The sequence below is a fragment of the Schistosoma haematobium genome, chromosome 6 (assembly GCF_000699445.3).
Source record: "Schistosoma haematobium chromosome 6, whole genome shotgun sequence".
NCBI lineage: Eukaryota > Metazoa > Platyhelminthes > Trematoda > Strigeidida > Schistosomatidae > Schistosoma > Schistosoma haematobium.
This window is the reverse complement of record NC_067201.1, coordinates 23,871,219-23,898,428: the sequence shown is the minus strand read 5'-3', so window position 1 is coordinate 23,898,428 and position 27,210 is coordinate 23,871,219. Positions and strand designations below refer to the sequence as shown.

At 37.7% G+C, this 27,210-nt stretch overlaps 1 protein-coding gene across 1 annotated transcript; it reads left to right on the top strand.

Annotated features, from left to right (window-relative positions):
- CSRP1_2 (Cysteine and glycine-rich protein 1) lies at positions 1–27,210 on the top strand. The gene is made up of 5 exons (XM_051217188.1): positions 1–265; positions 301–448; positions 9,729–9,779; positions 9,817–10,082; positions 26,145–27,210. The coding sequence occupies exons 1-5, from the start codon at positions 151–153 to the stop codon at positions 26,207–26,209; spliced, it is 645 nt and encodes a 214-aa protein (XP_051065840.1). The 5' UTR covers positions 1–150; the 3' UTR covers positions 26,210–27,210.

The window sequence follows — 27,210 nt, the reverse complement described above, 5'->3', positions numbered from 1 at the left end:
TTCGAGCGTCTTTGTTCACAATTATTGTAACCCTTATTCTGTTTTACCTGTTCAATATAACAAGCAACCTTGAATTGCCATGTCCTGTGTATCTGTGCTTCATTCAAAATACATGGGTTTCTTTCGATTTACTTCATAGCTGATTAATTAATGATGAAAAACAGATTCGAACCAATAGCATGTCCTGTTTGCTCAAAAAACGTTTATTTTGCAGAAGAAGTAAGGGCTATGGGTCGTGGATTTCATAAACAATGTTTCAAATGCTGTAAGATTATGGCCTTTGACTGACCTTCGTTATAGGTCAATGTTCCAAAGCTCTAGACAGTTTTACTGCAAATGATCATAAGGGTTCTTTGTACTGCAAAAATTGCTATGCAAAGAACTACGGACCAAATGTCTATGGTTTTTCAACGAATAGCACACTAATGAGAAGTACTTATGATCTTCGGTAAGTAGATTTTTTTCTTTCCATTTATGACGATCTTCAACTGTTTTGAATTTTCCTACTAGTAACATATATAAAATATCACCGGTAATAACAATTACTAAAACAGTTTAAGACATAATCTCCGGCTTCAAGTTTCCTCTTGAAAGCTTACTTGTTTTTGTATAATGGCTTACACTGGTAATTCGATAATTCAGAACATAAGAATTAGTGATTTACTGTGTACATTCACACATGTGTGACACTGCATTCTATCAGGATGTGAGAAAATAATCTAAGTTCAAAGACTGAAATATCTTCTCAATTAATAAATGCTTTTACTCTGCTGACCTACTGTTTTCTAGACAAGACTAAATGAACTTACAAAGATAAAAGCCAGTATATTGTAATTAGCAATCTAGAGGGCCTCGAATGCAGAAGTAAGCAGCTGCAACGATCGCCGTTCTCGAGGTCCGTTATTGACGATGTTCAGTACATACTAGACAAGTTATTTACTGTAACTACATGAATAACTTGTAGTGATGTTAATTTTTCATTCAGTTATCGTCTATCAATACGCATTGTTTATGAATTTCTGAATCTTTATGCAACTTGAAGTGAAGGTTTGTTGGTAGTGTTTTAAGTATTTTATGCAATGACGAAATAATTTAGGTTTACCAAACTTTTAAGTAGAAACATTTTTAGTACGTTTTTGAACCTTTAAAGTAGCAAGTAAATATAACTTCTCAAGTTTCCTTAGTAAGTAATCGAGATTTCCAGCTTTCTTATCTTGATTTTGCATCTTTTCCATAATGTTCATCAGTTTTAAAAACTAGGAAGCTAAATTCACTCAAGTACACACAAAAGAACTTGAGAAAAGCTCAAAAATGACACCTCAAATGATAGTTACTATCATCAAAATTGATTATGAATAAGTTAACTTAATAATTGTAATATAGTAGAATATTATTTAAAAATGTGTCTAAAACTAAATTTGTCTAAGTTCCTGGCAAAGCGTTAATGGGTGGTAAACACTATTGTGGTAAACTTAAAAGCTCTACACACCGTTTACGACACCAATCACTTATAAGAACTGAAAAAACTTGGTTCGTAACATCTGTGGTTATGTCATTTTGATAATTATGTCGTTCGAGCAGTTACCTGTAATTTCAGTAAGGTTCATGCTTTTCCACTAGATGGATTATGAGGGGATGATTAGAATGCATACACAGTGTGGAAGAGAGAGTTTATCGGCTATGTTAACAGCAGTTGGAAGGGCGTTTTAAAATTTACACCGAATGAAAAATCAGCAACTGGTTTCGTCTCAAAAATAAAGATATGAAAATATTATTTGAATGGAGGGTGATGAATACAGATATCTGATCACAATCATGTTCATCACCCACCAATAAATACTAGTCTATGTTGTGTCGGAAAGAAACCTTTTCTCTGATTACAGAACAAAGGCATGAAATAAATTTCAAATTCATGTATTTTTCTTTATTGAAGCAAGGAACACAGGGTCTTAGAAGGCTGTATTTATCCGGTATTTTTATCAAACGTCTCGCTAAGTTTATGAGAGATATTTTGATTTTATAAAGCTTTTGTGGTAAAACTTATAAACTAAAGCCTAAATAAATAAGGTTAAGTAGTCTAAAGTGGTCGATGTGAAACTTTGTCCAGTCCAAGTTTCTTGTTAGTTGATATCCTTCAGCAAAGTGCTTCTGCAACTTTGGATGAACCGATGCTTTAATTAGAATTCTCAAATTTACTGACTTTGTTATACGTGTTTAGTTGTTCAAACTGCAGAGGGTATGACAAGTTTGAGCCTAAAATGTGTTGTCTAAACTTTTTAACTAATAACTTTCCACTGTATGTCAATGTGACAAAAGGACAAAACCAATAATTTCAGAAAAGTTATATTTTAGATTACATAGATAATAAAACAAAATTCGCTTTTTTCAAGACTTTAGACCACATATTGGAGATTTCAATTTCTAACCAATGAGCTACTGAGTGAAATTTTATTATACTAGGATTTAGGCAGTTGAATAGTATGATCAACTCTCTTAAAAAAATCTCTCAATAAAGTGTAGCCGAAACTATGGGTGTATATTATTCAGCATTTATTTATTTGAACACGTAGATATTAGTACAAGGAGGCACCAAATACATATGCGTCACACAAATCTCATTTGATATGTGTGAGGGCTGTGATACTGCCTAGGTGCCCAAACCGAAGCAGGTGGTTTTCTCAGGTGGCTACATCCAGAGCCTTCGACCTGAAGGTCTGATCCACTAGGCAATGGAGCATCGTAAGAAGATGCAGTCCCATGGTAGCCAGTGGCCAACAATAGGTTCATACGCCATTTGTTCCTTCGGGATATTGGAGCCCATGTGCACCATTGTTTTGGAATGAAGCTTTTCCGACTCCCCTATGTGGACTCACCATGTCCACCAACCCGGTTAAAGCGCTGGACAATCGCTTTTTGTCCTCTCATTTTCGTAAACAACATCCCCGCCACGAGAGGGCAGTGAGTAGGACTTCCCTGGCAGAGGTTATATACGCGTGGCCATGTGAGAGCATTTCGAGAGGTAGAGCGGGCTCTCCCCACTCTTGGCCGTACCAAGGCATTTGGAGGCATTATTCAGTATACATCTATTCATGTTCTGTCTAAATTGGGAAAAAAATGTTAAGCTATAAAAAAATTAAATCACAATATCCAAATAATTCTGAATTTTCAAATCCTAAAAGATATTTGTTATATCAATGAACAAGTATAAAAACTAAGTCGGGGAATAAAATAGTTTTTTGATGATTTTATTTGATTAAGCAGTACAATCGTATATATAGTTAGTTTATCCACTCAGAATAGCAGTCTATAATGAAACAAAATAATGTCGAATACTGAGAAACATTTAAGTGATATCGTGCTATAAATTATTTGAAAATACCAGATATTGGAAGGAAATTGTGTAGTGGTTTAGATGTGCAGTGCGTATTTCCATCTGCCGACTACCTAGAAACGTAAGGATGGCTGATATAGGAGTAGGTTGGAAAAAATCTAGGGAAAGCCAAACTAAGAAATAGCATGAGTTCACGGAAACACTGATTGTTGAATTCAGTCATGTAATTAGGTGTGGACTACCTGGTTAAAGCTCGCATGGCCATTGTAGTTACTTTTTGGGTACTTCTGGTAGCACTGATCAAAATCATTCACAAATGCAATGGTGTATTCACTCGTAGTCTTTCTTTAGACCTTGAGTTTCTACTTTCCCCAAAACCTCTACATTATTTCACAAATTTATATTTTCTTCCAGAATCAGGTCTTTGGTGCCTAGTCTTCTTTGTAACTATTAATAACGTAACTACCTTCACTGCTCTATTATTTACTATGAAGATTCCATTTTGTTGCGTTAACAGAGTATGGCAACTTATACTGATATACACATGCTCCACATTTTACGTTTCTTTTGACTGAATGACAGCAATAATCAAAGGGCTTATGAACAATTTAAAGTTGAAGACAGCTGTTCGCTTGATAGATGTTAAGGACGGAAATATTAATACTGGATCATCCATTTCATTCTGATCACTCTGCATCCCTATAATTTTCCTTTGAAATTATTCATGCAGTCAGAAAAATCGGTTCAAAAGGAATACAACTGAAAAAAAAACTTACGTTTAGCAGGGAGTACAACTATTCATCATTTATGGTATATTTTGGTGAAGTAGAAATATTTGATTCAGTGATATTCATCAAAAACTGACATCAGGGGACTAAAGTCATTACCATGAGATAAGTAGATTATTTTTATTTATTATTTACTTGAACACATTAATATTAGTAGAAAAGGGCACCAAACATATGCACCACACAAGTCAATTGATTTGTGTGTGAGCTGTGATACTGCCCGTGTGTCCAGGTCGAAACACGTGGTTTTCTTAGGGGGTCACACCCAGAGCCTTCGACGTAAAGACTTGATCCACAAGGCAGTGGAGCAACGTCAGGAGATGCAGTCACATGGTAGCACATCACCACCAATTGGTTCATACACCATTTGTTCGCTCAGGATCCTGTAGCCCATGTGCACCATTGATTTGGAATGAGGGTTTTCCGATTCCCCTAGGTGGAACCTCCTTGTCCACCAACCCGGTTTATTCCCCTGTCGGAAATTTACTTTTCGTCCTTTCGATTTCGTAAACAACACTCCCATCGCTAGAAGGCAGTGAATAGGACTTCCCTAGTAGCGACTGTATACGTGTGGCCATGTGAGAGCGTTTGGAGAGGGAGAGCTGACTCTCCCCAATCTCAACCGTACTAGGGCATTTAGGGCTGTGGGTTACTTACTCGTCTTATCCTGAACATATTCACCATGTAAAACCTACACATTATACAGCAGTTGTCCTCAGTGGTAATCAGCTATGAGACTAAGTTCGCAAGGTTCTTATCTTTAAAGTTGTGCACGTTAGAAACGAAACATTTATTAGCTCAAAACATTACTGTTCGTTTAAGTTCTGTATGTACTTTAAGGCGATGAACAGATATGATAACCAGGTAGATGAAACCGTGAAATTATCTCCATTACGCACTTTCTGGTTGACCAATGATTATCCCTCTGTAGTGAAGGTGAATATAGGTGAGGACAACCGATTATATCTGAACACTAAATTACAGAATACTGTACTAAAAACTGAGAACCATACTTCATTTGCAAAATGTCAATCAGTTGTCTTAAACTTGCCTGTTCCTCCATTTCCATACCAATCGCTTTCTGTTTCCTTTCTTTCCTTCACTATTTTCTCAATCTTCTACTGCCAGACTCGCGTTATACACTACTTACGTCGATATAAGTAGCACAAATCACACCTCAACTTAGGCTCAATTTATTTGTTTTTTTGTACACCATTATAAATTTGGTAATTTAAATACTTCTTTGAAGAAAGTTTCTTCCATAATAATACAAGACAACTTACTCAATATTCTAAAAAGGTTCGTAATGGTTCAAGCATGACAAATGTGTAACTCTATCTTATCCAACTTGGTCAATAGATTGGTCATATTAGTAGCATTCAAAGCGATTAATTAAACATTTTTCATATAAAGTTCATATTTGTCAGTCAGCTACAACGTAGGACCGCGTGCATATATGCATCGGTTCAAGTTGTCATACCTCATTAGAACAACAAGATCAACACCGGATTCGTATAAGTAGTTAAGTCAATGGTGGTAATATATAAAAGAAAGATGGACATAGCACAGGAAGAAAGAATTAGTTCGTAGAAAGAAAGATATGAAGCGATTTTATTCTCATCGTTTAATATAAGACAGAGAGTTTATACACCTACACCATTGTGATCGATTCTGAGCCACGTCATCCAGAGTCTTCAACAATTAGTTACGACAGTCACTTACTTAGGACAGAAGCTATAATGACTCAAGCTAACAACATCAGAGTTCGTATTCAAAAAAGGTTCCGAATGTCTCAGTCCTTTTCTTTATCTGAAATCAAACCTAACAGTCAGTCAGTCAGCAACAACGTAGAACCTCGTACGTTCGTACATCGGTTCGAGTTGCCATATCACATTAGCACAGAGATGCAGTGGTCGATTCAAATCCCATAGTGGTAGAGATAATAAAAGTATAAGCAGTTATCGGAAACATTAGGGTTTGAAGATGTTATTTAAAGAGTATAAGCCAGTGAAATAAATTTGGAAAGAAAATAAGGGACATGAAGAATTGAGAAAATTGGAATTTGGGAGAACACAAAGAATGGATGCACCTGTGCCACTGCAAATGATTTCGAGCCATGTCACATCCAAGGTCTCTAAACATCGGTTGCTATCGTTTTGCAGATCCCAACCATAAAGTCTACACCTACCAACATGTCTCAGACCACTTGCCAGTGACATCATGGATTTATGACATGTTTTGATCTGGCCGCTCCTAGCTTTCTCCCAACCTACTCCTACACCAGAAAACATCGCACGTCGGAGCAGTCGGTGGTTGGCCATATGTAACACATGTCCCAGCTATCTCGACTGACGAATTTTCACTACTTCATCAATTGATTTGCCATTCTTACCTAGTACCCATTTCCTAACAACTGCATTACTTACTCAGTGGTCCCAGGATATACGAGCAATGTTTCGAAGACACCGATGATCGAATACTAGCAACCCAAGAATATCCTCTACTCTTACCGACCATGTTTGACTGCTATAAAATAGGACGGAATGAACTGTTGCTCAGTAAACTCTTCCTTTGGTTAGTAGACGGATATCTCGTCTACGTCATAAATGATGCAAGTTGGCAAAAACTAGTCGAGCCTTCTGTATCCGTTCCGAGATTTCGTCAATATCTATCATTTGTTAGTTCCTATTCTCCTCTTTAACATTTATATGCATAAATTGACTGTTTGTTTCTTCAAACTTTGACCTACTTCTTATTTAAGTAGATTTATTCATACTATCATGCTCTTTACTATTCATTCACAATTAACACACTTGTCATTTCACTATCAACGTGTACCTACTAATTATTATGATGAATCACGTATTCTATTTCATTGTTATCATTGACTTCCGAATTACTTTGATTAGTTTGTTATTTCTCAAATGTGCATATATATTCAATAGATATTATTTGCTTATATCTTATCATGGTTGTTTAGGACTTCAATTGATCAGTATCTCATTGGCATATGTGCATCCTGTGCGGATCGCCTTAAATCACAAGCTTTATAAGCAAAGATGGATGGTGTTTAGCAATGGAATCAAGGTCGCACGTTTCGTTCTATTTGGAACTCGTCAACTAGATGTATTTGCATCCGATAATTGATGTTTACTCTGGGACTCGAACCCAGTACCATTCACTTCAAATGAATAAACCAAGTGAATAACGCAATGAACTTTAAAGTGAACGGTACTGAGTTCAATTCCCAGAGAGAACATCAACTCTGGGTTGTAGGTACATGTAGATGAAAAGTTCCAATTAAAATGAAACATGCATCTTTGATCCCACTTCTAGCCACCATCCATGTATATATATTCATGTATATTAGAGTAAAGTCCGATGAAGATCTAGTACAAAATAATATTGTTGTATGTATTGTTCTAATCTATATACTACTGAAATTGTTAATATTAAAAAAACACACAATTTGTTTGATAACTGGTTTAAAGTAATCATTTGATCTGATAGATATGCCTTTACAAAACTAGTATACTACTTAGTACATTAGATAAGCGACTCGAATAGCTACAATTGTCTTGTATTAAAACGTATGACAACTTGAGTTGTTATTGATCTTAATGGCATGTTTTCATTCGGGTACTAATTAATGAACATTGTAATTTCTTTCCAAAGTCAACAAATATACTTTCTCAGCTAGATAGAAGTTGTTATTCATAATTGAACCATAATTCAATCACTATTCTAGATCATTTAGTCTACTCATCACAATTAACTTTCGACAAGTTTTCTGTTTATGAAATCCGAAGCAGGTGGTTTCTTTAAGGGACCATATATCGATCCTTTGACTTAAAGTTCTAATCTACAACGCAGTGGGGAAACGTTTGGAGATCCAGTTTCATGGTAGTCCGTCACCAACAATTGGTTCATACGCCATTGGTTTTCTTGGGATCCTGGATCCCATATACACCAATGGTTTTGAATGGGGGTTTTCCAACTTCCCTCGGTGGATCCTCCATAGTCACCAACTCGGTTAAAGCACTGGATATTCGCCATTTGTCCTCTCAGTTTCGTATACAACACCCTTTCCACAAGAAGTCAGTGTGTAGGACTTCCCTAGTAATGGTTGTATGCACGTGGCCATGTGAGAGAGCATTTGGAGAGGGAGAGCTGGCTCCTCTCACACTCGGTCGTACCAAGGCATTCAGGAACGAAGTAGTACTTAGACAATACGTAAATGAGAAAATGTAAAAGCAACGACAAGACAAGTGAAAAATGTAATTCCTGACGAATTTCAGGACTGTACTAATCTGTATTGAAGTTTGTAAATTTATGTTTTTATAACTTCCCTCCACAGTGTTTTTCAGCAAAACAGTTTATATATATAATAATGAATAAATCAGAGCAATAAACGAGGGTGGAATTCATAGCAAACTATAATTACTCATCATTTAAATGAGAATGGTTGTCTAAATGTATAACTGAATCTCTTTTTATATAACGCCCATTTTTTGTTCATTAACTAAATACAATAATATCAGAAAGGGGTTCTGTTGAGATTGTAGTAATTTAATAGTTAAGATCATGAGTCAATTGAAGTTAGACCATCATGGAAAATCTAGAAGTACTGGACGGCCGTTTCGTCTTATTATGGGACTCTTCAGCAACGTGCATCTACGATCCCACCTCAAGAGATTTTAACCCAGGACCTATTGGTCTCGCAACCGAACACTTAACCCTTAGACTACTGAGCCAGCTGGCATTCAACAGTGTTAATGTTTAACTTCAACCAATCCACAAAATTGAGCCACCGTTCACCATTGTCATCAGTGAGTTAATATCTCACAACAGACCCCGATTGAACTCGACTGTTCCCTGTTTCTCATTAGAACTCCAGGAAATACCTCTTGGAGACCTTCACTAATGAGCATATGATAATTATAATCAGAGAAGAGTCTCGTGAATCTTAGACACGCACTGCTGAGGAGTCCCATGTTAGAAGGAAACGGCCGTCCAGTGCTTTCAGGTTTTGACATTATAACTGATGTCAGTTCCTGATGAAAACACTAAATCTAATTTCTAGCCGTAAAGTTTAAACATAAATCTGAATTCTAATTCCTCACACTAATCTATAACCCTAGTCATTAGATAGACGTTCCAAGATCATTTTAGTCCATAAATTACAGTCTCAACAAAAGAATTAATCCTTCTAGAAATCTTCAAAAATTATTCCTCTATTTTAATGGAGTTTCGTTCTCTGAGCTGAATCGTTTGGTCATGGAGCTTTCATCGTTCTTCTTAAAAACATCATCAGCACAAACTTCAAGTAGAAGTGAAGTGTTCGAATTTCTACACATATAGTTCACAACTTGTACTGTAGATCTTCAATGTGAACCACATGTGTAAAAATTCGAACACTTCACTTCTACCTAACATTTGTACTGAAGATTTCGTTCAGAAGAACAATGAAAGCTCCCATGATCAAACCATCCAGCTCAGAGAATAAAACTCTAACAGAATTCATCTAAATGAACTACAAATCTTCTCCACTATCTCACTATCCCTCTGTTTCTACTTTTTTTTGTTTTTTTTTTGTTACTATTCTACAGAGATTGTACTAAAATGAATGGTTATTCACATTCTCATAGTCCAATGATAAAGTAAGTCTTTCATTATCTTAATCTAGTCAATATATAGTCAATCACAAGATTATCATTCACAAGATCGTTTAACTCATTTAGAACATAGTGGTAATTATATTCCACGTCCATTTCGTATACGATGGTCTAGTGGAAATTGTAATTCAACACGTTGTGCAAATTGTTCAGATATTGTTTATGCAAATGAAAGAATAGATGCAGTTGGTAAAGTATTTCATCGTTTATGCTTTAAATGTAATGATTGTCAACGTCTTCTTGATCGTGGTACTGCATGTGATCATAATCGTGAAGTATTTTGTCATAGTAAGTTAATGGTTTTTTTTGGTTTTTTTTGTCATAACAATTATTTGTTTATAGATGACCTTTGAACGAATCTTAAGTGACCTTGAGAAATCGGTTCAATCGGTACATGAACTCAATCAAAAACGTAATGCTCACTAGTGACTAGCTTCATGAAGGAATTCTCGGAGTTCTAGTGAGAAGCCGTGACCAATGAAACGAATCCGTATCAGGTAGAGACAGGTATCTATCTCAGTACAATGAAAGATGGTCACGCAATTTCGTGGATTGGTATAATATAGACACTAACACCATTGGATGCCGGCTCAGTGGTCTAGAGGTTAGGCGTTCGCATGCGAGACTGAAGGCCCTGGGTTGGAATCCCACGAGAGAGATCGTGGGTGTGCATTGCTGAGGAGTTCCACAATAAGACGAAACAGCCATCCAATACTTCCAGGTTTTCAATGGTGGTGTAACATCGATCGGTTTATGATCTCAATCAAGAACTTAACAATCTCCAGAACGTTGAACTAATCTTTCTTATTCAAATATTAGCCAATCAGAAAACAGTCTTGAGATGGTGGAGAAGATTTGTAGCTCAGTTGGACGTCGAGGTGTACAGAACAATCTGCGAAATGCATATGGAGAAATTTGAACACTTCACTTCTATCTGAAGTCTGTGCTGGTGATGTCGTTCAGAAGAACGATGACCAAACCATCCAGCTCAAAGAACAAAACGCCATCAGAAAACAGTATGTATAAAGTCAAAGTATATTATAAAAAACCAAAGAAATAAAGTGAATACACTCTTTTATATGGTTCAAAAACTTGTCTAAAGTCGTAATGCATACGGTAGAGGAAATCATCTATATAGCTCTATAATAGTTGACCTCTGGAGATATGGTGAGATCTCGAAAACTCTTTCAATCTCGACCACATAGCTTCAATATTGTTTGTGTGCACTCTGGTTGTTAGGTCCACAAAATGTCACTTGTGGATAACGACACGATGCACATAATCAAGTCTATGTAGGCATCTATACTCTCTCCAATCATCCGTATATATTGTAGTACACGGCTGTAGCCAGTGTTACTGATGCTTTCATTATCCAGTTTGAAATTTGCCTTAGTTTCAATCTGGATCGAGTGACGAAAACCTATTCTAACAAACTTCTTCCTCCAACATATATTACCTCGAAAGACAACATCATCACGGTAGTTTTCACAAGTGTGATTAACAAAATTACAAGTAAAGGAACTTCTTAGTAGTCCCATTTGTTGTAATCGCTCAGTTATCACGTTTTTTCTAAATTCCGCTGTGAACTGATCGTACGTGAGCATCAGGTACTGAAATTGGCGCTCTGACCTTGAAATCCATCAAACGCTTCTGATTGACTCGTCCATAAATTATAGTCTCACCATTGTTCTAAAACTCTACCACACATAAAAGAATCTATTCTAAGCTTACTTACTTACTTGCTTATGCTTGTTACCCTTCGTGATGGAGTATAGGCCATCCATAAGCATTCTCCTTCCAACTCTATCCTGAACAATCTTTTACAATTGTATTCAGTTGCTATTCATCCATTTGATGTTTGCTTCTAATTCCCAACGTAGTGTGTTCTTTGGCCTTCCAATTTTCCGTTTCCCTTTCTGTATAAGATTTTGGTGATTGCTGAGGTTTGATTGAAATCATGAATCGTTCAATATTAGAGTTCCATTAAAAACCTAGAGGCACTAGATATCTGTTTCGAATCATGTGTGCGGGATCGTGGATATACACTGCTGAGCAACCTCATACTAGGACGAGACGGTCATCCAGTGCTTCCAGGTTTTCAATAATGCTCTAACATTTATTGATTTATGATCTCAATCAAAAATCTACATGTTAGAAAAGATGGAAACGTGTGATATATATTCATATTTGTAAAGTATAGTATTACTTCCATTTACAGTAAATCATAGAAACGTATACACATTTGCATTTTAATATCACGTACTGCAAATCTTATAGTTAAAATTGTAAGGAGTGTAGGAATGAGCCAATCAGAATCGAGTAAAGCGTCTTGCGCGAAATTCAAAAGGGAGGAACTTTTATTTCATATAATAGAAAGAGATGAATTACTTACTTACGCCTGTAACTCCCAATGGAGCATAGGTCGCCGACCACCATTCTCCAACCCACTCTGTCCTGAATCTTCCTTTCTAGTTCTATCCAATTTTTGTACATTCTTCTAATATCTGTCTCCATTTCTCAAAGTAACGTGTTGTTTAAAATTCCTCTTCTCCTTTGAACTTGAGAATTTCAAGTGAGCGCTTGCATTGTCACGCACTCGAGTACTTTCCTCAATGTGTATCCCATCCACTTTCAGCACTTCTTCCTCATTTCTTCCTCTGATGCAATCTGTTTTGTTCTCTTCCACAGTAGATTGTTGCTGATAGTATCTGGCCAACGGATCCGAAGTATTTTGCGTAGACAATTGGTAATAAACACCTGTATCTTGTAGATGATAGCTTTCGTTGTTGTCCAAGTTTCCGCCCCATAGAGTAGAACTGTTTTGACATTGTCATTAAAAATTCTGACCTTGGTGTTGGCTGATAGAGAGTTGTTTTGACTTCCAGATGTTCTTCAATTCTAGATATGCTGCTCTTGCTTTGCCGACACGCATAGAGCCCCCTCTAGGGTTACTATCGGTCGTAAGTTCGGATAAAGGAGAAGGGTTGAGCATGGGGTTAGCGACCCCAGTTCCTGTTTAACACTAACTCGCTCAAAAAACTTTAACGAGAAAAAATAATTCAAACTATTTAATGTAAATAGTTTCAAGCTTATTTATCCCGTTAACTATTTATTTAATTTTCAGAAAACTGCTTATTTGTTGTTATTATGAACTGGATTTATCTGCATCCCAGAGTTGATATTCACTCCAGGGCTCGAACACAGTACTGTTCGCTTCAAATGCTATTACATCATCCACTTATATACATGAATGTAATTACACTGGTCGTAGATTTGTTATCTTACAAAATACTAAATCACAGTTTGATCAATAAAATTCGATCAACATTATAGACTAGACAAAGATGGCATTAGTAAATATTCCGCTCTTACCGGAGAATAGTCACGATCCAAATAGCTCAAAGGAAACTTCTGAAACTGTGACACTGGCTATTGTGGATTAGAATCTCACAAGAATCACCAATCGCATCATTATTTCAAATACATCTTGTTAGCGAGTGTTAGTTAACACGAAACCTAGATCATCTAAGGATTCCTATAGTCAATCAATCATATTCACTTATAAGCGTTCTAGAACTTGATAATGATGTGTATCGATCCGATCTGCTTCTTAGGAGATTCTCAGCTACCATCTACCTCATTCTTGAAATCTTTTTCATCTCAAACATGTTCTTCATAAAACAGCTCTACATATCGTTGTCTATAGACGAAAGCTAACATTTGGATAAACATACCTATTGCATTTTCGTCAGGTTATTCACAATAAAATTGATGTATTTATAAACAGTTAACCAATAGCTGTCCACACTCGGAATAATCACCTTTGAGATGATGATATGCTACTAATCTTTTACAGAAATCTGACAAAATCTCAGCACGGGCGCGAAAAGCTGGTTTAGCTTTTACCAACTTACGTCACCTATGGCGGAGGCGAGATATCCGTCTGTCAATTAAGGGACGAGTATACTGTGCAGCACTTCGTTCTGTTTTAATTTATGGCTGCAAAACGTGGTTATTAAGAGTATAGAATATTCGTAAGCTACTAGTATTTGACTACAGAAATGCCTTAGAAATATTGCTTGCAACCGCTGGGATCACCGGGTAAGTGTCAGTGAGGTTAGACGCAGGATATTAAGGAATGATGGTAAATCAGTTGATGAGGTTGCAAATCTTCATTGACTGAGATGGTTGGGTCACGTGTCGTGTATGCCTGAACACCGATTACCACGATGTGCAATGCAGACTAGTGTTGCGGATGGTTGGAAGAATGTTAGGAGCGACAATACCAAAATGTGGTATCAGTGCTTGAAGTCACTAACTTCTAGTCTGAGCCATGTTGGTAGATGCAGAATACTTGGTTGGGGACCACGTGACTACCTTAACCAATGGTTGTGGACTCTGCGTAACACGGCTCCGAATCGATCACAATGGAGTTGGTGCATACACTCTATGTCTTCCCTTAAACTATGAGATTAAAATCGCTTCATATTTTTCTTTCTACGAACTAATTCTTTTTTCTTGTACCATACCCTTATTGCAATCTTTCTTTTCTATATTAGCACCCTTGATTTAACTACTCCTTTGAATCCGATGTTCATCTTGTTGTGTTAATGAGGTATGGCAAGTTGGACCGACGGATATATGTACTTGGTCCTACGTTGTAGCTGACAGACCGACTGACTGACTCCAACGTTTTAAGTAACTGATTTTGTAAATTATATTTTAAACTCTTTTCACTTGATTATGTAATCTTCTTATTCTCTGATTGCAATTGTATTCTTCATCATTATGTAACAATAACTACCTTAGATAATCACTTTTTTTTAATTTTGAAAATAATGAATATGAATCAACATTTCACTTGAAACAACATCAAATGAATTGTGCAAATGTATTGTGCATTCGAACTATACAATTCAATGTAGTGAAGAATAAAAACATGCTTACTTTACGTTCCATTCACTTAGCTAACATCGAATTCAAACAATGATCTATACTTACCCACTTACTTACTTACGCCTGTTATCCTTCGTGGAAGAGCATAGGCCACCCACCAGTTCTCTCTATCCAACCCTGTCCTGAGCAATCTATTCTAGCTTTTTCCAGTTGTTATTGATCCTTTTCATATATGCTTCTATTTCCTGACATAATGTGTTCTTTGGCCATTTTCTTTTCCGCTTCCCTTCAGGATTCCACGTTAGGGCTTGCCTCGTGTTGCAGTTTGATGATTTGCTCAATGTATGTCCTATCCATTTACATCGTAATGATCTATAAAGAATTACTTAAAATCAAATGAATATACTGAATTGTAAGCAAAGATAGATGGTGGCTAGCAGTAGAATCCAGGACGTGCATTAGGTCCTATAGAGACTGATCAATTGTAGTCTTAAACATCAATGAGAAGACTAAAAAACAGTACAAAAATGAATTAAAACTTAGCTTCATTGCATAAGCTAGTGGCTATCTGGACTTAGTAGCTAAGTGGATACGTGATGCATGCTACTTTTGTTGAAATAAGTAGTGTATAACACTATTCAGAAGTAGGATGTCTAGCAGCATAAGTTTGGGAAGATCGAATCTAAGAGAATGGGAACACACAGTAATTGTTGTGGAAGTAAAGGAACGTTGAAGTTTGAGATAAATGATGGAAGATTTGCAAATGAAGTATTGCACGTATGGTTTTCATATTCTGCCAAAGAACTCCGTTATTTTGTATTAAATGCACCTTTGGTTTCACCCACCTATGTTCTCATCCATCATAGATAACACGATGGCGTTTGAAGCCGAAGTTAATGGGTTCGAGTCCGAGAGTGAGCGCCAACTCTGTGGTGCAGGTAAATTTGACTAACGAGTCCCAAATAGGACGAAACGCGCAGCAATATTCATTTGGCACTATTACCATGCACAAAAATAATACTTCGAAGACACATTGATGAATAGATATTGACAACTTATATTCTTTCAGTAATTTAAAACCAATAACTTAAAAATCATGTCTTCACTGGTCAGTGAGCGAATTCTCTGAGTTCAATTGTGTCAAGTTTGAGGAAGATATTTACCGAAGACAAGGGAAGGCAGTCATGAAATGTTATGAAATGATTATAATTAGACTTGCACACCACTGCATACCGGCTCAGTGGTCTAGAGGTTAGGTATTTGCTCGTGAGAACAAACGTTCTATATTCGATCCCCGGTTACGAGATCATGGTTATTCACTGCTGAAGAGTCTTAAATCAGGACAAAATGACCATCCAATCTTTCTAGATTTTCAATGGTTGTCTACTTCTGATCATTTCGTGATCTCAATAACTTTCAAACAATCTCTCCACTTACTTACTTACGCCTGTGACCTCCAATCGAGCATAGGCCGCCGACCAATATTCTACAATCCACTTTGTTTTGGGCTTTCCTTTCTAGTTCTATGCAATTTTTGTTTATTTTTCTCATGTCTATCTCGATTTCTCGGCGTAATATGTTCTTTGACCTTCCTCTTCCTCTCTGGCCTTGAGAATTCCGCCTAGAGCCTCCCTGAGGCTGCTACCGGGCCCGAGCCCGGATAAAGGAGGAGGAGTGGGTGTAGGATTAGCGATCCCAGTTCTCGTTTAACGCTAACTCGCTAAAAAACGTCAACTAGATAAAATAATTCCAACCATTGAAACTACTCTAGGAGTTAGGAGGTTTTCATTTAGAAGTGTTATGACATCTTTTGATGAAAACTGAGTTCCTTCACAAGTCACGAGGTTGATATCTATTCTGACAACCAGAGCAACCATTAATTCAGGTGCAATGTAGGAGAACGGGAGAGTCAACCAAGTTTCTGCAGAAATAAAATGCTACAACCTAGAGATGCTTGGAATCAGTGAAATAAATTGAATGCAGGTTGGACAACGAAAATTACCTTCAGGAGAGCTCCTGTTATGCTCCGACCATGAAGCAGAGAATGTTTCACATACACAACGAGTCACACTGATCCTATTCAAACAATCATAAACAATTTTGATGAAGTTTTGTTCTCTAATCTAGATGATTTGATCGTGGAGCTTTCATCATTCTTCTAAACAACAACATCATCATAATCAGTAGCACAAACTTCAAACAAAAGCATAAACAATATCTACAACCTTATACTCCCGTCAGTCAGTCAGTTACAACGTAGAACTTCGTAAGTACGTACATCAGTTCGAGTTGGCATATTACATCAGCACACAGATACAATTGTCGGTTCAAATCCCGTAGTGGTAGTAAATTTATAAGCCGAAATCGGAAACATTAGGATTTGAAGATGTTATTCAAGGAGTATAATCCAGTGAAATAAATTTGGAAAGAGAAAAACATGGGACATGATGAATTGAGAAGATTAAAATTTGAGGGAACACAAAGAATGGATGCACCTGCACCACTGCAAACGATTTTGAGCCATGTCACATTCAAGGTCTCTAACCATCGGTTGCTATCGTCACACGGACTCCAACTATGTAGTCTACACTACCAGCATGTCTCAGTCCATTAGTCAGTGACATCGTAGATTTGTGCTATGTTTCGGTCTGGCCGCTCCTAGCTTTCTTCCAACCTACTCCTACACCAGAAAACATCGCACGTCGGGACAGTCGGTGGTTGAGCAGACGTAACACGTGTCCTAGCCATCTCAACTGATGACGTTTCACTACCCCGTCAGTTGATTTGCCATCCTTACCTAGTACCCGTTTCTTAACAACTGCATTACTTACTCGGTGGTCCCAGGATATACGAGCAATGTTTCGACGACACCGGTGATCGAATTCTAGTAACCCAAGAATATCCTCTACTCTTACCGGCCATGTTTCACTGCCATATAGTAGGACGGGACGAACTGCTGCGCAGTAGACTCTTTCTTTGGTTAGTAGACGAATATCTCACCTACGTCATAAATAACGCAAGTTAGCAAAAACTAGTCGAGCCTTCTGTATTCGTGTTGAGATTTCGTCACACACTAGACCACAGGGGCTAATGAGACTCCCAACATAAGTGAAACCGTCGACACGCTCAACTATTTCACTTCCTATCATTAGTTCAGGTGTCAATGCAACCTTATACTAATAAATTAAATATCAGTAATATTATCTGTTCATTATAATTTATGTACATAATTGTTACATCTTAAATAGAATAAGTTTTTCTTTTCTCTTATCATATGATTATCTCTTATTTCATTAACTTAAGGTTATCAAATTGGATATACAGCATCACCCCAATAAAGATTGTCCATTGCTAATTAGGTGTAGATTAATTCGGAGTAAACTCTGTGTATATGTATATGTATATACATAGTTTTCATAGTACAGTTGATGATTGTCTTTTAAGAAATGATGAATTTGACCGATATATGTAATTCATGCATACATGTCACATAGGTTGATATATATATATAACTGTACATATTGCATAATATTATTAAATTATGTAATATGAATTATGTAATCCAAATGGGTCGATGAGTCGAGCTAAACCACCATGAAAAACCTGGAAACACTGCACAACTGTTTCATTCTAGTATGAGGCTCCTAAGTAGTATGGATTCATGGCCCTGCGCACAGGATTCGAACCGAGAACCTTCGGTCTCGTGCTTGAATGCTTACCCTCTAGACCACTGAGGAAGCATTCAACGGTGTTGATGTCTACCTTCCATCGATACATGAATAGCCATTTCGTCTTATTGTGGGACTCCTCAGAGGTGCGCATTCATGATTCCTGTCCGCGAGATTCTAGCACAGGACCTATCAGTTTCGCGCGCGAACAATAAACCTATAGATCACTGAACCTGCCGACATCGAACAGTGTTAATGTCAAACTTCAACTAATCCAAGAAATTGAGCTACCGTCCACCATTGTCCTCAGTGAGTTACTATCTCACAATAGACCCAGTTGAAAACCACTAATCACTGCTTCTCACTAGAACTCCAGGAAATAACTCTCGTTGACAGTCACTAGTGAGCATACGATGATTATTATTAGAAGAGGTTTTGTGGAGATTTTAGTAATTTTAAAGTTGAATTCATGAGTCAATTGACGTTAGACCACCATTGAAAAACATGGAAACACTGAACAACTGTCTCATTCTAGTATGAAACTCTTCAGCAGTGTGCAATCACGATCCCTCTCGTGGACTTCGAACGCAGAACCTTCGGTATCGCTAGCGAACGTTTAATCCATATTCAACCATGTTAATGTCTAACTTCAACCAATACACAAAGTTGCTTCATGGTCCACTATTGCCTTTAGTGAGTTACTATCTCACAACAAATACGGTTGAACTTCACTGGTCACGTCTTCTCATCAGAACTCCAGGAAATAACTCTCGGAGTGTTGGGGACGATAGATCCCCAAACTCATATTTTTAAATTTTATCTTATCGATCATCGAATCGATTAAATGTTAGATATTTTTATTGGGGTCAATTCATGAACTATCGATTAAAGGCGCAAATAGGTCAATTGATGAACTATCGATTAAATGTACAAATAGGTCAATTGATGAACTATCGATTAAATGTTCAAATAGCAGTCAATTGTTGATTAATGTTCAAAAATCTTCCATGACAATATCGATTGTAAATATTTGTATAAATACGCTTGACTTGTATGCTTGATCTGATCTGCCTGCCTGACTTGTTATCTGCTGTTTGTCTGTAGAATACACTTTCTACACCTTACCCAGACTTCTTGATCGAGTTAGCAGAGTTGGGGACAACGGACCAGAATAGGCTATCGAGTCGCTGAATCATTGATCCTTCGTTCGTTCGAGTAAGACGCATCAGTAATCGCATTCAAGCAATAACGAAGCATAACAAATTGGCGACGGTGGTTTTGAATTATGGACCCTGCCAAACTTGAACTGTTACTTGAACAGCAGCTAAAATTGATGCAAATGTTAATGGAGACCAAGGTTACGCCTCCCTTACAGCCAAGCACGTCTAGTTCAACCACGGCACCATCAGTAGATGGCATCGCAAATAGCATAGCTGAATTTCATTACGATCCTGATTCTAATGTTACTTTTGAGATGTGGTTCAGGCGATATGAAGATCTATTTAAATTTGATTTCGCCAATCAAGATGATGCTTGGAAAGTGCGGCTGCTACTTCGTAAACTGGGTGCGAATGAGCTGGACAAGTATTGCAATCTGATCCTGCCGTTGAACCCACGAGACCGATCATTTGCAGACACAATTCAAACATTAAGCCAACATTTTGGCGATAACTCGTCACTGTTTAATACTCGTTATCGTTGCTTGAAGCTAACTATGAACGAAGATGATGATTTTCTTACGCATGTGGGCGTCGTCAACCGCGAATGCGAACGCTTCCGGTTAAAGTCCTTGACTGAAGATCAGTTTAAAGCCCTGATCCTTATTTGCAGTCTACAGCACCAAAAGTTCAGTGACTTACGAACAAGGCTACTAAGTCGTTTGGATCAAGAGCCAAAACTCACCCTGAGTGATATAGCTAATGAATATCAACGTCTCATTAATCTTCAACGAGACACTTCTATGGTCCAGAATGGTGGGTCTAGCCGATTTGAAGTACGAGCGGTGCAACAGACACCTCGCAAAAACAAACACGTCCCCGCTTCATCCAGTCCATCTCACTCCAGCTCTAGACGACAGACTAAAGCAACTCCTCCTGCTCCTTGCTGGCAATGTGGTGCATGGCACTACGTTCGAAACTGCCCATTTAATCAACATCGATGCAAGAAGTGTAAGGTTATTGGTCATAGGGATGGTTTTTGTCTGACGAAGAAGACTCCAAGTCAATCCAGAAATACCAAAAAGACCCTTCCTAGATCCCGCACCAATTCATTGAGCTTAGTATCTTCGTGTCAAAGCTCATCACCAAGTCAGAGAAAATTTATTACTGTTAACATTAATGGGCATTCATCTAAATTGCAAATAGATACAGCATCAGATGTCACTATCCTTTCTCGTAAGACTTGGATCAAAATGGGCAGCCCAAACTTGCAGCATACAACGCAAAAGCCTCGTACTGCGTGTGGTAACTACCTTCACCTGCTAGGCCAAATGGAATGTACAGTCACTTTCCGTGATTTGGCATTTGTTGGGGTATGCTACATAACGCCAGCTGACCTAAATTTGCTCGGGTTAGATTGGTTCGACCACTTAAATTTAGCTGATGTCCCGTTGAATACCATATGCAACCTGGTATCACAACCCCAACTACGACAACAACCACACGACTTGGAAGCTTATACGAGGAACCTAATGACGCAGTTTTCGACTATTTTCCAACCTGGATTGGGTCGCTGCTCTGCCATGAAAGCAACACTTCGATTGAAAACTGGGGCTAAGCCTGTTTTTCGCCCAAAGAGACCTGTCCCTTATGCAACATTACAAACAGTAGATGAAGAGTTGAACCGCCTTCAACAACAAGGAGTTATCACTCCCGTTTCCTACTCTGCATGGGCAGCACCTATTGTGGTTATTAAGAGGGCCAACGGCACGATACGTATATGTGCTGACTTTTCAACAGGTCTCAATGCAGCTCTAGAACAACATCATTATCCCCTGCCTGTTCCCGCAGACCTATTTACCATGCTGAATGGGGGAAGATTTTTCGCTAAGCTGGATCTAGCTGATGCTTATTTGCAAGTGGAAGTAGATGAAGCATCAAGAGAGCTGTTAACTATCAATACTCATCGTGGTTTGTTCCAGTATAACCGTCTACCTTTCGGAGTCAAAACTGCACCATCTATTTTCCAGCAACTAATGGATACCATCCTATCAGGTATCTCGGGAGTCGCGGCTTATTTGGATGACATTTTAATTGTAGCAACGACATTAGAACAGCTACGAGAACGCACGACATTGGTACTGCAACGCATCAGTGACAACGGTTTCCGGTTACGCCTAGAGAAATGCCAGTTTTATTTGCAGTCGGTAAAATACTTGGGGTTCATTTTCGATGCCGACGGCCGCAGGCCGGATCCTGAGAATATCCGAGCTATCAAACTGATGCCAACTCCTACTAATGTCTCGTCACTACGTTCCTTCCTGGGACTTGTCAGCTATTACTCAGCGTTCGTTCCATCGATGCATGATATTCGCGCCCCACTGAATAGCTTACTGCAGAAGAACAGCTCTTGGAACTGGACTAAACAGTGTGACGCTGCCTTTTGTAAACTGAAGTCCATTATTATTTGTTCTGAATTGCTGTTGACACACTACGATCCAGCCATGCCGATCATCGTAGCTGCAGACGCTTCCGCCTATGGCCTAGGCGCTGTTATCTCCCATCAGTTCCCGGATGCATCGGAAAAAGCCGTTATGCATGCTGCCCGCACACTAACCCCAGCAGAAAAAAAAATACAGCCAGATAGAAAAAGAAGCGCTTGCACTTGTGTTTGCTGTGCGCCGTTTCCACAAGTTCCTGCACGGTCGGAGATTCACGCTTCTCACAGATCACAAGCCTTTACTCGCAATATTCGGGTCGAAATCTGGCATTCCAGCTCATTCAGCAAATCGCCTTCAGAGATGGGCTTTAGCACTCTTGGGGTATGATTTCGAAATCCAGTACCGACGCACTCAACAATTCGGTCAGGCGGATGCCTTATCACGGTTCATTAGTGACCAGTTGGCGGCTGAGGAAAACATGGTAATCGCATCTCTGCTAGCGGAAGACCACGCCGAATGTTATCTGACGACCGCAATACGAACTTTGCCGGTATCTGCAGTGGACATACAAAATGCTTCTAAGAGCGACCCCATCATCAGGATGACTATGAGCTATGTCACCAACGGTTGGCCGACTAAGAAGTTTGATGGTGATATAAAACAGCTGTATCAGCGGCGGGATTCTCTATGCATTGTGAACGACTGCTTGATGTTCGGAGAGAGAGTGGTTGTGCCAGAATCCCTTCGTGCAAAAGTGCTGAAACAGTTCCACCTTGGTCATCCGGGGTTAGACGAATGAAATCCATAGCCAGGAGTCATGCGTATTGGCCGCTAATGGATCAACATATAACAGAATTGGTTGGGAAATGTATGCGGTGTCAGCAAGCGGCAAAAATGAACGCCAAAGTTCCACCAGTTTCATGGCCACAACCTGATCATCCTTGGTCCAGAATACACGTCGACTTTGCAGGCCCGATTAACGGAACCATGTATCTAGTTGTAGTCGACGCCCTTTCGAAATGGCCTGAAATCAACCCTATCATACCGCCAACGACAACTAAAACAATACAGATCCTCACAGAAATTTTCTCCCGAAATGGTATACCAGATGCCATTGTATCTGATAACGGTTCACAGTTTACCTCAAGCCAATTCCAGTCATTCTGTCAACGACTAGCCATAAAGCACTTACGCTCGCCACCATACCACCCGCAGTCGAATGGGCAAGCAGAAAGGTTTGTGGATACGTTCAAAAGAGCCTTGGCTAAAACAAAAGGGGAGGGGACGCCAGCAGACGCGTTGCAAAATTTCTTATACGTGTATCGAACAACACCAAATGAGACGTTGCCTGAGCGAAAGTCCCCAGCAGAGATCCTAATGGGAAGAAGACTGAAAACGATCCACAGTCTGATGCATCCAAGTAATGCACCGACACCAGTACGGACAAAGTTTGAAAAGCGATCCACGTACGAAGTGGGATGTCCGGTGTTTGCCCGTGATTACAGACCGACTCATAGTCCATGGACAGAAGCGCGAGTGGTCAGAAGAATTGGTCGAGTCATGTACGAAGTTGAGGTAGGCAGCGACAGGTGGCAACGCCATCGGAATCAGTTACGCAAACGGTTAGCACCAGACTGCCCATCAACAGAATCAAGTATTCCTCTTGACATCCTGCTAGACACATTCAACTTACCGGCAAACCCACCAAAAGAAAAACCTCAACAACAAGCTGAAACACGTCACAGACGGTGGCCTATCCGAGAACGGCGAGCAACAGTCAGGATGCAGGTTGACCCCAGGAAAGCCCGCTATTAAAGGGGGAGGAGTGTTGGGGACGATAGATCCCCAAACTCATATTTTTAAATTTTATCTTATCGATCATCGAATCGATTAAATGTTAGATATTTTTATTGGGGTCAATTCATGAACTATCGATTAAAGGCGCAAATAGGTCAATTGATGAACTATCGATTAAATGTTCAAATAGCAGTCAATTGTTGATTAATGTTCAAAAATCTTCCATGACAATATCGATTGTAAATATTTGTATAAATACGCTTGACTTGTATGCTTGATCTGATCTGCCTGCCTGACTTGTTATCTGCTGTTTGTCTGTAGAATACACTTTCTACACCTTACCCAGACTTCTTGATCGAGTTAGCAGAATCATTGATCCTTCGTTCGTTCGAGTAAGACGCATCAGTAATCGCATTCAATCAATAACGAAGTATAACACGGAGACAGTCACTAGTGAGCATACGATGATTATTATGAGAAGAGGTTCTGACAAATAATCCATGAATTTGAAATACCAAAATTGGTTTTAAACCACTTTACTGAATATATCCAAAAGATTATCACGGTTATCTCGTGAACTTCAACTAAACAGTCCTTCATTTTACAACATAGATGATTGATATCAACGGTCTTACTAAGATAATACCCAATACTTTTAATTGACTTAGATTATGCTTGAACATACAAACTATATGTGGAGTGAACGAGAACATCAGTGGGGACAATCGAATGTATTTGAACACACACAATTACAGAATCTCTTAATCAAATCTGAGAACCATACAGTGAATACTTCACTTACAAAATGTCAATCAATCGTCTTAGACTTCATTGTTCCTTTGTTTCCACAGCAATCATTTTCTGTTCTTATTCTCTTCTCTTCGATCTTCTCAACCATCTACCTCCAAGCATTTCACTTTCGATTGATGATACACATACTACTTATATCTATGAACATCAGTAATACATACTATGTATACTTTGACTACCTTAATCAACAATAATTCAGTCATCTCAATTTTCATCAATCTAAACAACAACAATCATACTGATTACACTATCTAATATAAGTAATCTCTAATTGAATAATTGTATTGAATTAAGGTCATACGCCCTGAAATAGTTCATGGGTGGATCAGATTTTATTACAATACTTGTAAACAATGTAATTTGATCTCCTCTCACTTCTTTTTGTTCTTTCAATGAACATGATCGAAACAATCACTTGTATTCATGATGATATAATCCTAGTGATTATTATATAATATGAAATATGAGCTTAATCTATTTATTAGAGAATATTAGAAGTTAGTCATTTGAGTTATGATAGATTTTGATTATGGTGTATGTTACTGATATTGATAGATATAAGTAGTATATGTGTCAGTAATCGAAAGTCGAATGTCTGATGAACAGAAGGTTAAAAAAAATATCGAAGAGAAAAGAACAAGTACAAAGAATGATGAATGTGAAAATGAAGAATCAATGATTTTACAAAGAGATTCTGTATTGTTGTATTCAAATACATTTGGTTGTCACTCATTGGGTTCTCATTCACTACATTAACAGTAGTAGGAATCGAATCTAACATTGATTGTTTCCAATGTTCCAGTCCTAAATCTCTGTACCGCAATCAAATTTCTTTTATATTTTTCGCCCTTTCGTATTCATCAAAGATTTGAGAAAAATCTGGATTTCCACTACGAGATAGTCAGATTGTGAAGCTGACTGGTACTGGTTGTACTACGACAATTTCCTCAAGATAACAAATATGTCTTGATGACGAATACTCGGACAAAATCTAAGTCCAGAGTTTCCTACCGACTACTTACAAACATATATATATATATATTCACTTAGTATTATTTGCTTGTATCTTACCATTTTTTTTAAAAACTGCATTTGATCATCCTCTTGTTGGCGTACCTGCATCCTGTGTGAACTGACTTGATATCGCCTTACGTCACAAACTCTATAAGCAAAGATGGATGATAACTAGCAGTGAAATTCAGGATGCACGTTTGGTCCTACTTGGCATTCGTCAGCTGGATGTGCATATGCCAATAAGAGACCGACGAATTACAGTCTTAAACATTAATGTAAAGATTCAAGTAAACAATACCAAGTGAATTTAAACTTTAAGTCATCGCATAAGCAAGTAGCTATCAGGACTCAGTAGGTAAATGGATAACACGATGGCGTCTAAAGCGAACAGTATTCAGTTCGAGTCCTAGAGTGAACATCAGTTCTGAGATACAAGTATGTTCAACTGACGAGTTTCGAATGCGACGAAACTGGCATTCTTGATTCCATTGTTAGCCACTATCCATCTTTGCTTATATATATATGTGTGTGTACTTAATGAAGCATCTTTTTTTCCCTGTTTTACAGATTGTTATATTAAAAACTTTGGTTCCAAAGGATTAAAAGCTGGTACAAATCTACGTTGTGCTTAAATTACTTTTTATTAAATCATTAAAATCAATTGTGTTATTGTTATTTTCCTTTTAATTCATAAGAATGATATATATACTACTTAAATATTCATATTCAATAGTTAATGTTGAACAGTTTTTCCATATTTTTTTCTTGCTCAATCAAATTTTACATTCCTTTATTTAAACAAAAACAAATGAATCAATAAACAAATAAACAGATCAATAAACGAACAGATCAATCAATAAACAAACAAATCAATCGATAAACAAATAAACAGATCAATAAACGAACAGATCAATCAATAAACAAACAAATCAATAAACAAACAAATCAATCGATAAACAAACAAATCAATCAATAAACAAACCAATCAATAAATAAAAGGACATATCAACACCATATTTTCACCGTTCGAATCCCACTTTGACATATCATGGATATCTTATTTTGTATCTTCATTTTTTGTAAACCATCCAACCTCTATGGAAACATTAAAATGGATGGAGGGTTTGTTTCTTTCTTTTTTTTTTCTCGTTGAAACAATTAAAAATGAGTATTCTTTCTTCTGGTTTTTTTTCTAAAAAACAGAAGAAAATTACCATGCATTTTGTTACTGTTTTTTTTCTTGTTTATTTCGTATGTTGTTTTTCTTTGTTTTTCTCAGTGAGTTTTTTGTGTGTTTTGTTGTTGTTGTTGTTGTTGTCGTGGTGGTGGTGGTGGTCGTCGTCGTTATTGCTACTTGTTTTAATACCATTTGAATATCTATCCATTATTATTATTACTTATAACTATTATAAGTAGTATTACTATTAATGATTTTGTGAATAATGAGATTAATAGAAGTTGGTGTTTGTTTTGGGGGAGGCGCTGGGGGGAAAGGGAGGGTTATATTTATCATACCTTATAGTTATTCCTTCTTATAAAGAATAATGAATGTTTCCAATTGTTTATTATTTACATTTAAATATGTGATCAGAGTTATTGTATTGAAATACTTAATTACGTAATAGAAAGTTGT